Source organism: Salmo trutta, chromosome 4 (assembly GCF_901001165.1).
Source record: "Salmo trutta chromosome 4, fSalTru1.1, whole genome shotgun sequence".
Lineage (NCBI taxonomy): Eukaryota > Metazoa > Chordata > Actinopteri > Salmoniformes > Salmonidae > Salmo > Salmo trutta.
In genome coordinates this window covers 66,567,694-66,582,767 of record NC_042960.1, presented here as the reverse complement: position 1 = coordinate 66,582,767, position 15,074 = coordinate 66,567,694, and the positions used below count along the sequence as shown (strand labels likewise).

The window sequence follows — 15,074 nt, the reverse complement described above, 5'->3', positions numbered from 1 at the left end:
TTTGCCGGGCGGCCAGCTCTAGGAAAAGGCTTGGTGGTTCCAAACTTCTTCCATTTAACAGTGATGGAGGCCACTGTGTTCTTGGGGATCTTCAATGCTGCAGAAATGTTTTGGTACCCTTTGCCAGATCTGTGCCTTGACACAATCTTGTCTCGAAGCTCTACGGAGAATTCCTTCGACCTCATGGCTTGGTTTTTGCTCTGACATGCGCTGTCAAATGTGGGACCTTATATAGACAGGTGTGTGTCTTTCCAAATCATGTCTAATCAATTGAATTTACAGGTGGACTCCAATCAAGTTGTAGAAACATCTCAAGGATGATCAATGGAAACAGGAGGCACCTGAGCTCAATTTCGAGTCTCATAGCAAAGCGTCTGAATACGTATGTAAATCAGTTGTATTTCTGTTTTTAATTTGTAATAAATTAGCAACATTTTATAAAAAGCCTGTTTTCACTTTGTCATTATGGTGTATTGTGTATAGATTGATGAGGAAAACATTTATTTAATCCATTTTAGAATAAAGCTGTAGAGGTCATACAGTTAGCAGAATATGTTACAATTTCATTGTGTATGTTTATCTGTGAAAATAAATTACGATTTGAGACGGGTAGGAAGCCTATGAAATGATCAACATCATCGACCAAATTGACATAAAAAGAAGATAAACAAAGAACCTTCTTCAGAAAATAAATCAACACACTAAAAAATTATGATGTGTTTTTTTATTTCATTTTTTTCACTATTTATTGTACAAATCTGACTCTGAACTGGTCAGAAAAAAATACACAGAAATCCTTAAACAACAAAACCAGTTGAAACGATCACTGAAGGGAACGAACACCTTGTTTGTTTTTAATTAAATAGCTATACGCACAAAATGTATGTTCTTCAAACCAAACACACACTGTTCCAGTGTCACAAAACAGCCCACATTAGTTACCTGTTTGTTGTGTTAATGATTCTGTTAAAAGGATTACTGCTGGGTCGTATTCATTAGAGCATGCAACGGAAAACGTTTCAAAACATTTTACAACGGAAACAAAAATTTGGTTTTATCATTGGACAATGTGAAGTCCCTCCACGTTTCACTCTGTTTTCTTCCGTTTGCTGCCTAAAAAACACGACCCTGTTGTTTGGTCCATGATGGACACCATAGTTTCCTCCCATTGTGTTCAGTGAGTTCCATTGGCAGCCATTGGTCCAGCTGTGTTCTGTCAGGAAGTTGTCAATCAGTAGGCAGTGTGTTTGCAGTTGTTTTCATAAAAGTGTTGGTCCCTTAATAACCACTGGATAACAATAACTTCTGTATTTAATATTACAAACGATGTAAATTGATGGATAACACTTTATTTAAAGCCTGCAGATATAATACATTATGACGTGGTTATACAGCAATGTCTTATCCTCTCATTGTGACCAAATAAGTCATTTAGAGTGGGTTGTACATATTACACATATAGAAACATAAGATATTATAAACCTTATAATTAGACTTTATAAAAGTTCATATATGCTTATAAGAAGTAATAAAGCATTATCCCTGCAGACTGTAGGCAAAGTATTACCAAATGTATGCTTTTACAACCAAATGACTAGTACTTTCTTTTTTTTGTTTTAGGACTTTTTGTATGTTATTCCCCTTTGAATATCTATACATATTGGGATTGTTATACTGCCTTGCCTGTTTTATAGAATATGACACTTAACAGTGGAACAGGTTGCTTTCAGATGTTCTTCTATTATTACTGACCATTGATGTGACTGACAGCTGAACTACCACACTGACTGGTCATCAATGTTGGCGAAGACAAATCCCCCCCCCCCCCCTGGATGATTCACTAAAACAGAGGCACTTTTCCACTACGATGAGTGACAATATTCTGGCTATGATTTAAGGTTCGGTTGGTTCACCTATTAAGTGCCCTCAAATGCTAAAAGTAAAAAAACACAAAATGGATGTCTGTTACACATGATTGTCTGTTGAAAATGTAGGGTTACTGTAGCTAATTTGGTATTTTCATCCTACAGCCATCCTACATGGAATAAGATGTACTCGATGTTATTCAACTGCAATCTTATGTTGATACTTGATATGCATAAATGTGTGTGGCATTTTCTATCAGGAAGTTAGCCCTAAAGGGGAATTTGCTTAACCAGCAGATCTGGTCGTTGTAATGCCTTGGCTTAGTGATCAATAGAAGATGAATTAGTGGTGTGTTTTTATTAATAATGATATTAAACGTTATTGTGTTTGGTCTCCTATGTGGACATAAAGTATTTAATTTATCGTGTTTGGTCTCTTATGTGAATATACAGTATTTCATTTATTGTGTTTGATCTCTTATGTGGGTATACGGTATTTCATATTTTGTGTTTTGTGTTTGGTCTCTTACGTGGATATACAGTATTTCATTCCTAACGTTGATATATTCAATTATAATGAAAGGAATGTTAAAGTTCACAGGCGCAACCAGTGCAAAAGGCTATTATTGTTATTATTAATATTATCCTCATTATTATTTTTGTTATTATTAATAGTATTATTATTATCTTTATTGTTATTATTAATAGTATTATTATCATTAGCGTTACTGTTATTATTGATATTATTATCATTATCATTATTATTAATATTATTATCATTATATTTATTGTTATTATTAATAGTATTATTATTATCTTTATCATTATTATTAATATTATTATCATTATATTTATTGTTATTATTAATAGTATTATTATTATCTTTATCATTATTATTAATATTATTATCATTATATTTATTGTTATTATTAATAGTATTATTATCATCTTTATTGTTATTATTAATAGTATTATTATTATCTTTATTGTTATTATTAATAGTATTATTATTATCTTTATTGTTATTATTAATAGTATTATTATCATTAGCGTTACTGTTATTATTGATATTATTATCATTATTGTTATTATTAATATCATTATCATTTTTGCCATTGTTATTATTATCATTATTGTTATTATTAATATCATTATAATTTTTGCCATTGTTATTATTATCATTATTGTTATTATTAATATTTGTATTATTATTATCATTATTATTAATATTATTGTTGTCATTATTGTTATTATTAATAGGATTGTTATCATTATTAGTAATATTATTAGTAATATTATTATCACTAATATTATTATTATCATAATCGTTATTATCATTATTGTTATTATTAATATTATTATCATTATTAATATTATTATTATAATTATCGTTGATATTATTAACATTATTGTTATTATTAATATTATTGTTATTATCATCAATATTATTAATATTATTGTTATTATCATCAATATTATTATTATCATGATTGTTAATAATATTATCCTCATACGAAGACTTGATCATTTTTTGGGGAAGGGGTGATAGAAATAGAATCTAATTCTAGAATTTCATTCTAGTTCTATAGATATAAATAGAATCTCATTCTAGTTCTATGGATATAAATAGAATCTCATTCTAGTTCTATGGATATAAATATAATCTCATTCTAGTTATATGGATATAAATAGAATCTCATTCTAGAAACTCATTCTAGTTATATGGATATAAGTATTCGACGTAAACACGTTTTTTTTTTTAAACAGAAGCAGCACACAAATATTTGATAATCACTCCCAAAAACATTTGAGAGTACTAGTACTCGTACACAACTTCTGCACACAAAAGCGTATATACAGGCACATACACACCAAAAAATAGGCACAGAGCATTACAGCACAATAACCAGTCACAGACACCGAGGTACATAAAGACTTGACAACAACACTCCCTCTGTGCTACATCGATGCTGAGTTAGGATGTGTCTTAAACCAAATGGCACCCTATTCCCTATGTAGTGCACTGCTTTTGACCGAGGGCCTGCATACAGTAGGTGGGAATAACCCTGTTCAAAAGTAGTGCCCTACATAGGGAATGAGGTGTCTTTTGGTTTGTGATGTACAGGTTGCCAGTGTAACACCCATTTGTTAAAAACTGCAAATTTTATACACACAACAAACAAGGCAACTGTATTATCAAATGGGGGGCTGGTGTTGGGGTGAGGGGGTCTTACTATGGGACAGACATATCGTGGTAGGAACACCATGGTTCATTACACAAACTGAGTCTGATGCTGCTGGTCTGCTCCGAGGCTGTCGCTGGGTGGTCTCTACAAACATATCAAAAACAAAACAACACAGACAATTATTACAACAAATGATGTCTTTGTGATGGAGATGGTTGATAGGTAGACTAGGATATCTCTACTAGAACAGTGTAGAGGGACAGGTAGACTAGGATATCTCTACTATAACAGTGTAGAGGGACAGGTAGACTAGGATAGCTCTACTAGAACAGTGTAGAGGACAGGTAGACTAGGATATCTCTACTAGAACAGTGTAGAGGGACAGGTAGACTAGGATATCTCTTCTATAACAGTTTAGAGGGACAGGTAGACTAGGATATCTCTACTGAAACAGTGTAGAGGGACAGGTAGACTAGGATATCTCTACTAGAACAGTTTAGAGGACAGGTAGACTAGGATATCTCTACTGAAACAGTGTAGAGGACAGGTAGACTAGGATACCTCTACTAGAACAGTTTAGAGGGACAGGTAGACTAGGATATCTCTACTAGAACAGTGTAGAGGGACAGGTAGACTAGGATATCTCTACTAGAACAGTGTAGAGGGACAGGTAGACTAGGATACCTATACTAGAACAGTGTAGAGGACAGGTAGACTAGGATACCTATACTAGAACAGTGTAGAGGACAGGTAGACTAGGATACCTCTACTAGAACAGTGTAGAGGACAGGTAGACTAGGATATCTCTACTAGAACAGTGTAGAGGGACAGGTAGACTAGGATACCTATACTAGAACAGTGTAGAGGACAGGTAGACTAGGATACCTATACTAGAACAGTGTAGAGGACAGGTAGACTAGGATACCTATACTAGAACAGTTTAGAGGACAGGTAGACTAGGATATCTCTACTAGAACAGTGTAGAGGACAGGTAGACTAGGATATCTCAACTAGAACAGTGTAGAGGACAGGTAGACTAGGATATCTCTACTAGAACAGTGTAGAGGACAGGTAGACTAGGATATCTCTACTAGAACAGTGTAGAGGGACAGGTAGACTAGGATATCTCTACTAGAACAGTTTAGAGGACAGGTAGACTAAGATATCTCTACTGAAACAGTGTAGAGGACAGGTAGACTAGGATATCTCTACTAGAACAGTGTAGAGGACAGGTAGACTAGGATATCTCTACTAGAACAGTGTAGAGGACAGGTAGACTAGGATATCTCTACTGAAACAGTGTAGAGGGACAGGTAGACTAGGATATCTCTACTGAAACAGTGTAGAGGGACAGGTAGACTAGGATATCTCTACTAGAACAGTGTAGAGGACAGGTAGACTAGGATATCTCTACTAGAACAGTGTAGAGGACAGGTAGACTAGGATATCTCTACTAGAACAGTTTAGAGGGACAGGTAGACTAAGATATCTCTACTGAAACAGTGTAGAGGACAGGTAGACTAGGATATCTCTACTAGAACAGTGTAGAGGACAGGTAGACTAGGATATCTCTACTGAAACAGTGTAGAGGGACAGGTAGACTAGGATAGCTCTACTGAAACAGTGTAGAGGGACAGGTAGACTAGGATATCTCTACTGAAACAGTGTAGAGGGACAGGTGATGGAATGACGGTACATAAAATGCACTCTGCTTTTCATCATGGTAAAGGTGTCAGTTTGACCATGTATTTCCCATGCTTAGAACCAAGGCAAAGGCATCAGACGGAGATGTACTGTTTGTTTCCCAAGGTTGGATTCTTGAGAATGTTAAAACTCATGCCCAGATCATGCTGTTGTAGTACAGAGGTTCAGTCAGTAGTTGCCATGCTTTGTTTGGACATTGTGTCATGCTCCCATAGTCCCAACTCATGGAAGCACTCTTTGACCCCGCACACAAGTACCGTAGGCTGTACAATGGACTAGCTATATGCTAACGAAAAAGTTACAAACATGAATGCATGTTTTGTCTGTTAAATAAAAAACAGAGTCTAAAACACTGTTGTATACAAAATTTATTTCATGCAATGAATTTGTATTTATTTACATCTTGTATGTGAATACTTTTCTTTTGCATAATGTAAAATACATGCATGTTCCTTTCCCCCAACATCCCCCAAAACCCCATACTGTACTGTACTGTACTGGACCCTTATATAATTGCATTACGTACGAACATATAGTTCACCTGTATCTCTTTTTGACATTTAATCTTCACAAGGGTTTTAACAGTTAACATCAAGCACCACCACAGCAGAGACATGATCAGACAAAAGGAAATGGAAAACCTTGCCCAAATAAAGCAGGATATATATTTTATTAGGATTAATGTGTCTGATAAATAAGTCAACTCAAGAAAAAAGTTTTAAAGTGCTTTTCCTCTATGTTTTACTGCATAAGTATTGGGGCTGAAAAAAACACGTAAATTCCTACAGATACAGGTGTAAACGTTATTTCATCATGTCTGCAGACTACGTACCACTATGTATTGTTAAACTGCAAACAGTTCATATTATCTCACTAGTAAATCTTTTCATTTAACGTTTGGTATATTAAATGAAGTTTGGTATATTAAGTCAAGTGTTACTCTTTTGAAAGTAGGTTCCTATATCAAAATTATTTCCTAAAACCACATAGTAAGTAAACAATACATAAATTTGGGAAAGGCAAAACATGGCAGCTACATGAATTGTTCTGCTATGAGTCTCTTGCTATAGAATAAGCTGCTTCAGAATGTGCATAATAAAAAGGGAGAAGAAGCTTTTGAAAGAAAGCAACATGTTTTTCTTACAGTTAGCTTCTCGTTGAACATAATCTCATGCAACACATGCAAATGAAACGAAAGTTTAGTTTCTGTTGACAAACGTATCATCATCACTAGTATCAGAAAAATTGTCACCATTTCCTCATTCTGGAATCATCATCATTCTAGATGTCTTCCTCATTCTAGAATCATCATTCTAGATCCCTTCTTAATTCTGGAATCATCATCATTCTAGATGTCTTCCTCATTCTAGAATCATCATTCTAGATCCCTTCTTAATTCTGGAATCATCATCATTCTAGATGTCTTCCTCATTCTAGAATCATCATTCTAGATCCCTTCTTAATTCTAGAATCATCATCATTCTAGATCCCTTCCTCATTCTAGAATCATCATCATTCTAGATCTCTTCATCATTCTTGAATCATCATCATTCTAAATCTCTTGCTCATTCTAGAATCATCACCATTATTCTAGATCTCTACTCATTCCAGATTTGAAATCTGTTCTGCCACTTTCAGAGTTAAAGTCTTTGTCTCATCATACACATCCTGTATTCAGAACGTCTTCAATTTGCAACAAGGAAATACTTAATGGGAGATACTCAACAACTTGCCTACGTCCCCAAATGGCAGCCTATTCCCTATAAAGTGCACAACATTTGACCAGGGCCCATAGGGTCTCTGGTCTAAAGTAGTGCACTATGTAGGGAATAGGGTGCCATTTGGGACACCAGCAAACAGCAGGCAGCTGTTCGCTCCCAATAAGTAAAACCATAGCTTCAGCATCATAAACATTTTAAAGCAGGGGTTAAATACATCTTATGAAATTGTCTTTGTTTCACAAGTTTTGTTTTAAAAAGCAGATGAGAAAGTTATTAATATAGAACGGAAAGTTAAAGTATGAGAAATCAAAAACAACAGAGCAACAGGCAATGATAGAAAGGTAGAACAAATAAACAATAGGGGATCATATCCTGTAGAATCACATATCAGACTATTATATCATCAATGCTTTACTGGAGCGCTCTCTGCATCTGAACTAGGCAATCCATGCAAAGAGGCCTGTGTGACAATGTACTGAACATAAACTGGAGCTGATGAGACTCCCAAGCTAAGACCTTGTCTTGGGAGCATTTGTACCATTATTTCAATTTGGAGACAAATTGGAGACGGAAAAAAAAGAAAAGAAGAAGGAAAGCAAAAAGGAACATGGGAGTAAGGGCAAGAGTAAAACTAGAGAGGGGAGAGAGCAGTAGAGAGAGGAGAGAGCAGTAGAGAGAGGGGAGAGAGCAGTAGAGAGAGGAGAGAGAGCAGTAGAGAGAGGGGAGAGAGCAGTAGAGAGGGGAGAGCAGTAGAGAGAGGAGAGAGAGCAGTAGAGAGAGGGGAGAGAGCAGTAGAGAGAGGGGAGAGAGCAGTAGAGAGAGGGGAGAGCAGTAGAGAGAGGGGAGAGAGCAGTAGAGAGAGGGGAGAGCAGTAGAGAGAGGGGGGAGAGCAGTAGAGAGAGGAGAGAGAGCAGTAGAGAGAGGGGAGAGAGCAGTAGAGAGAGGGGAGAGAGCAGTAGAGAGAGGGGAGAGAGCAGTAGAGAGAGGGGAGAGCAGTAGAGAGAGGGGAGAGAGCAGTAGAGAGAGGGGAGAGCAGTAGAGAGAGGGGAGAGCAGTAGAGAGAGAGGGGAGAGAGCAGTAGAGAGAGGGGAGAGCAGTAGAGAGAGGGGAGAGAGTAGCAGTAGAGAGAGGGGAGAGCAGTTAGAGAGAGGGGAGAGCAGTAGATGAGAGGGGAGAGCAGTCAGAGAGAGGGGAGAGAGCAAGTAGAGACGAGGAGAGAGCATAGAGAGAGGAGAGAGAGCAGTAGAGAGAGGAGAGAGCAGTAGTAGAGAGAGGGGAGAGAGCAGTTAGAGGAGAGGGGAGAGAGCAGTAGAGAGAGGGAGAGGGTAGAGAGTAGGAGAGCAGTAGAGAGAGGAGAGAGTAGCAGTAGAGAGAGGGGGAGAGGAGAGCAGTAGAAGAGAGGGGAGAGCAGTAGAGAGAGGGGGAGAGCAGTAGAGAGAGGAGGAGAAGAGCAGTAGAGAGAGGAGAGAGAGCAGTAGAGAGAGGAGGAGGAGAGAGCAGTAGAGAGAGGGGAGAGAGCAGTAGAGAGAGGGGAGAGCAGTAGAGAGGGGAGAGAGCAGTAGAGAGAGGGGAGAGCAGTAGAGAGAGGGGAGAGAGCAGTAGAGAGGGGAGAGCAGTAGAGAGAGGAGAGAGCAGTAGAGAGAGGAGGAGGAGCAGTAGAGAGAGGGGAGAGCAGTAGAGAGAGGGGAGAGAGCAGTAGAGAGAGGGGAGAGCAGTAGAGGTAGGGGAGAGCAGTAGAGAGAGGAGAGAGAGCAGTAGAGAGAGGAGAGAGAGCAGTAGAGAGAGGGGAGAGAGCAGTAGAGAGAGGGGAAAGAGCAGTAGAGAGAGGGGAGAGCAGTAGAGAGAGGGGAGAGAGCAGTAGAGAGAGGGGAGAGAGCAGTAGAGAGAGGGGAGAGAGCAGTAGAGAGAGGGGAGAGCAGTAGAGAGAGGGGAAAGAGCAGTAGAGAGAGGGGAGAGAGCAGTAGAGAGAGGGGAGAGCAGTAGAGAGAGGGGAGAGCAGTAGAGAGAGGGGAGAGCAGTAGAGAGAGGGGAGAGAGCAGTAGAGAGAGGGGAGAGAGCAGTAGAGAGGGGAGAGCAGTAGAGAGAGGAGAGAGCAGTAGAGAGAGGAGAGAGAGCAGTAGAGAGAGGGGAGAGAGCAGTAGAGAGAGGGGAGAGCAGTAGAGAGAGGGGAGAGCAGTAGAGAGAGGGGAGAGAGAGCAGTAGAGAGAGGGGAGAGAGCAGTAGAGAGAGGGGAGAGCAGTAGAGAGAGGGGAGAGCAGTAGAGAGAGGAGAGAGAGCAGTAGAGAGAGGAGAGAGAGCAGTAGAGAGAGGGGAGAGAGCAGTAGAGAGAGGGGAGAGAGCAGTAGAGAGAGGGGAGAGCAGTAGAGAGAGGGGAGAGAGCAGTAGAGAGAGGGGAGAGAGCAGTAGAGAGAGGGGAGAGAGCAGTAGAGAGAGGGGAGAGAGCAGTAGAGAGAGGGGAAAGAGCAGTAGAGAGAGGGGAGAGAGCAGTAGAGAGAGGGGAGAGCAGTAGAGAGAGGGGAGAGCAGTAGAGAGAGGGGAGAGAGCAATAGAGAGAGGGGAGAGAGCAGTAGAGAGAGGGGAGAGAGGACAGGTCACATAGTGAGAGGATTTGTCCAGAAACAACCCCTAGAGATCTGAGAGGATTGGAGAGGTGTAACTATGCAATAAAATATGGTGACAACTCCACCTTGCCCTCTGATAGGTGGCGCTATCACCATATTGCCTACCCCTATCCAATCCTCTCAGATCTCCACAAGTGTCTAGCGGGTAGGCCGGGGCTACCGTTAGGGGTTGATTCTGGACAGGGCCAAAGTGTCCTGGTGAACCATGCTAGAGTTCAGAGAATGGATGGGATGGGGGAGTGAGAGTGCTGGATGAGACAGGATGGACTGCAGGGTAGGGCGGAAACGCAGGAGGACGACACTCCAGAGGCGTCATGGCCGCCCAGGCCACTCACGCTCATGCCAGACATGCTGTTTAGGGCGCTCCAAGGCTTGTCATAACCTTCAGTTGGAAAACAGAGAGTGTTTTGAGTACAGTACAGTGCAGAGTGTTTTTAGTACAATGAACTGAAAGATTTGAGTACAGTACACTGAAAGTTGAGTACAGTGGACTGAAAGTTTTGAGTACAGTACATTGCAGTGTTTTCAGTACAGTACATTGCAGTGTTTTGAGTACAGTACATTGCAGTGTTTTCAGTACAGTACATTGCAGTGATATCAGTACAGTACATTGCAGTGTTTTCAGTACAGTACATTGCAGTGTTTTCAGTACAGTACATTGCAGTGTTTTCAGTACAGTACAAGCCAATACGTTTCTGAAAATGTGTCTTAATTTCTTTGTATTTCTTACAACCTGTTGCTTTCTTGTTTTAGTTTTTCTCCAAACACAAAAGTCAACAGATTTCAGTTAGTCAGTGAGGTCAACGACAGCATCATCCTCCATAAACTGAATGCATCAGATGTAGCAGGAGTTCAGCTGCATGCACAGGGTGGTACTGGAATGGTTTAGAGGAGCAGGGTGGTACTGTAGCACAGGGTGGTACTGGAATGGTTTAGAGGAGCAAAGAACACATGTTGACAGACACCTACACCAAAAAATATGTTGAGGGCTACAATATATTGGAGAATATGTTGGCAGTCTGCTACAGTATACTGGAGAATATGTTGGCAGTCTGCTACAGTATATTGGAGAATATGTTGGCAGTCTGCTACAGTATATTGGAGAATATGTTTGCAGTCTGCTACAGTATATTGGAGAATATGTTGGCAGTCTGCTACAGTATATTGGAGAATATGTTGGCAGTCTGCTACAGTATATTGGAGAATATGTTGGCAGTCTGCTACAGTATATTGGAGAATATGTTGGCAGTCTGCTACAGTATATTGGAGAATATGTTGGAAACTATAGTATATTGTAGAATATGTTGGAAACTATAGTATATTGGAGAATATTTTGGAAACTATAGTATATTGGAGAATATGTTGGAAACTATAGTATATTGGAGAATATGTTTTCAGTCTGTTACAGTATATTGGAGAATATGTTGGCAGTCTGCTACAGTATAGTGGAGAATATGTTGGCAGTCTGCTACAGTATATTGGAGAATATGTTGGCAGTCTGCAACAGTATATTGGAGAATATGTTGGAAACTATAGTATATTGGAGAATATGTTGGCAGTCTGCTACAGTATATTGGAGAATATGTTGGCAGTCTGCTAAAGTATACTGCTCAAAAAAATAAAGGGAACACTTAAACAACACAACGTAACTCCAAGTCAATCACACTTCTGTGAAATCAAACTGTCCACTTAGGAAGCAACACTGATTGACAATAAATTTCACATGCTGTTGTGCAAATGGAATAGACAACAGGTGGAAATTATAGGCAATTAGCAAAACACCCCCAATAAAGGAGTGGTTCTGCAGGTGGTAACCACAGACCACTTCTCAGTTCCTATGCTTCCTGGCTGATGTTTTGGTCACTTTTGAATGCTGGCGGTGCTTTCACTCTAGTGGTAGCATGAGACGGAGTCTACAACCCACACAAGTGGCTCAGGTAGTGCAGCACTTCCAGGATGGCACATCAATGCGAGCTGTGGCAAGAAGGTTTGCTGTGTCTGTCAGCATAGTGTCCAGAGCATGGAGGCGCTACCAGGAGACAGGCCAGTACATCAGGAGACGTGGAGGAGGCCGTAGGAGGGCAACAACCCAGCAGCAGGACTGCTACCTCCGCCTTTGTGCAAGGAGGAGCAGGAGGAGCACTGCCAGAGCCCTGCAAAATGACCTCCAGCAGGCCACAAATGTGCATGTGTCTGCTCAAACGGTCAGAAACAGACTCCATGAGGGTGGTATGAGGGCCCGACGTCCACAGGTGGGGGTTGTGCTTACAGCCCAACACCGTGCAGGACGTTTGGCATTTGCCAGAGAACACCAAGATTGGCAAATTCGCCACTGGCGCCCTGTGCTCTTCACAGATGAAAGCAGGTTCACACTGAGCACATGTGACAGACGTGACAGAGTCTGGAGACGCTGTGGAGAACGTTCTGCTGCCTGCAACATCCTCTAGCATGACCGGTTTGGCGGTGGGTCAGTCATGGTGTGGGGTGGCATTTCTTTGGGGGGCCGCACAGCCCTCCATGTGCTCGCCAGAGGTAGCCTGACTGCCATTAGGTACTGAGATGAGATCCTCAGACCCCTTGTGAGACCATATGCTGGTGCGGTTGGCCCTGGGTTCCTCCTAATGCAAGACAATGCTAGACCTCATGTGGCTGGAGTGTGTCAGCAGTTCCTGCAAGAGGAAGGCATTGATGCTATGGACTGGCCCGCCCGTTCCCCAGACCTGAATCCAATTGAGCACATCTGGGACATCATGTCTCGCTCCATCCACCAACGCCACGTTGCACCACAGACTGTCCAGGAGTTGGCGGACGCTTTAGTCCAGGTCTGGGAGGAGGTCCCTCAGGAGACCATCCGCCACCTCATCAGGAGCATGCCCAGGCATTGTAGGGAGGTCAAACAGGCACGTGGAGGCCACACACACTACTGAGCCTCATTTTGACTTGTTTTAAGGACATTACATCAAAGTTGGATCAGCCTGTAGTGTGGTTTTCCACTTTAATTTTCAGTGTGACTCCAAATCCAGACCTCCATGGGTTGATAAATTGGATTTCCATTGATTATTTTTGTGTGATTTTGTTGTCAGCACATTCAACTATGTAAAGAAAAAAGTATTTAATAAGATTATTTCATTCATTCAGATCTAGGATGTGTTATTTTAGTGTTCCCTTTATTTTTTTGAGAAGTGTATATTGGAGAATATGTTGGAAACTATAGTATATTGGAGAATATGTTGGCAGTCTGCTACAGTATATTGGAGAATATGTTGGCAGTCTGCTGCAGTATATTGGAGAATATGTTGGCAGTCTGCTACAGTATATTGGAGAATATGTTGGCAGTCTGCTACAGTATATTGGAGAATATGTTGGCAGTCTGCTACAGTATATTGGAGAATATGTTGGCAGTCTGCTGCAGTATATTGGAGAATATGTTGGCAGTCTGTTACAGTATATTGGTTGAATATGTTTGCAGTCTGCTACAGTATATTGGAGAATATGTTGGCAGTCTGCTACAGTATATTGGAGAATATGTTGGCAGTCTGCTACAGTATATTGGAGAATATGTTGGCAGTCTGCTGCAGTATATTGGAGAATATGTTGGCAGTCTGCTGCAGTATATTGGAGAATATGTTGGCAGTCTGCTGCAGTATATTGGAGAATATGTTGGCAGTCTGCTGCAGTATATTGGAGAATATGTTGGCAGTCTGCTGCAGTATATTGGAGATATATTTTGGTAGTCTGCTGCAGTATATTGGAGATATATTTTGGTCGTCTGCTACAGTATATTGGAGAATATGTTGGCAGTCTGCTACGGTATATTGGAGAATATGTTTGCAGTCTGCTGCAGTATATTGGAGAATATGTTGGCAGTCTGCTACAGTATATTGGAGAATATGTTGGCAGTCTGCTGCACTATATTAGAGAATATGTTTGCAGTCTGCTACAGTATATTGGAAAATATGTTGGCAGTCTGCTTCAGTATATTGGAGAATATGTTGGCAGTCTGCTACAGTATATTGGAGAATATGTTGGCAGTCTGCTGCAGTATATTGGAGAATATGTTGGCAGTCTGCTACGGTATATTGGAGAATATGTTTGCAGTCTGCTGCAGTATATTGGAGAATATGTTGGCAGTCTGCTACAGTATATTGGAGAATATGTTGGCAGTCTGCTGCACTATATTAGAGAATATGTTTGCAGTCTGCTACAGTATATTGGAAAATATGTTGGCAGTCTGCTTCAGTATATTGGAGAATATGTTGGCAGTCTGCTACAGTATATTGGAGAATATGTTGGCAGTCTGCTACAGTATATTGGAGAATATGTTGGCAGTCTGCTACAGTATATTGGAGAATATGTTGGCAGTCTGCTACAGTATATTGGAGAATATGTTGGCAGTCTGCTGCAGTATATTGGAGAATATGTTGGCAGTCTGCTGCAGTATATTGGAGAATATGTTGGCAGTCTGCTGCAGTATATTGGAGAATATGTTGGCAGTCTGCTGCAGTATATTGGAGATATATTTTGGTAGTCTGCTGCAGTATATTGGAGATATATTTTGGTCGTCTGCTACAGTATATTGGAGAATATGTTGGCAGTCTGCTACGGTATATTGGAGAATATGTTTGCAGTCTGCTGCAGTATATTGGAGAATATGTTGGCAGTCTGCTGCAGTATATTGGAGATATATTTTGGTAGTCTGCTGCAGTATATTGGAGATATATTTTGGTAGTCTGCTGCAGTATATTGGAGATATATTTTGGTAGTCTGCTGCACTATATTGGAGATATATTTTGGTAGTCTGCTGCAGTATATTGGAGATATATTTTGGTAGTCTGCTGCAGTATATTGGAGATATATTTTGGTAGTCTGCTGCACTATATTGGAGATATATTTTGGTAGTCTGCTGCAGTATATTGGAGATATATTTTGGTAGTCTGCTGCAGTATATTGGAGATATATTTTGGTAGTCTGCTGCAC

At 40.3% G+C, this 15,074-nt stretch overlaps 1 protein-coding gene across 2 annotated transcripts in view; it reads right to left on the bottom strand.

Moving 5' to 3' along the window:
- Nucleotides 1–3,354: 3,354 nt before the first annotated feature.
- The window catches only part of kcnc1b (potassium voltage-gated channel, Shaw-related subfamily, member 1b), a 58,748-nt gene continuing 47,028 nt past the window's right edge, over nt 3,355–15,074 (bottom strand). The window contains exon 4 of one of the 2 annotated variants that reach the window (XM_029751868.1): nt 3,355–4,195. In XM_029751868.1, the coding sequence (XP_029607728.1) occupies nt 4,062–4,195 (134 nt within the window). In that variant the 3' untranslated portion in view covers nt 3,355–4,061. Of the gene's footprint in view, nt 4,196–10,052; nt 10,480–15,074 lie in introns of those variants that run through there. The other variant, XM_029751867.1, reaches the window with a different exon arrangement.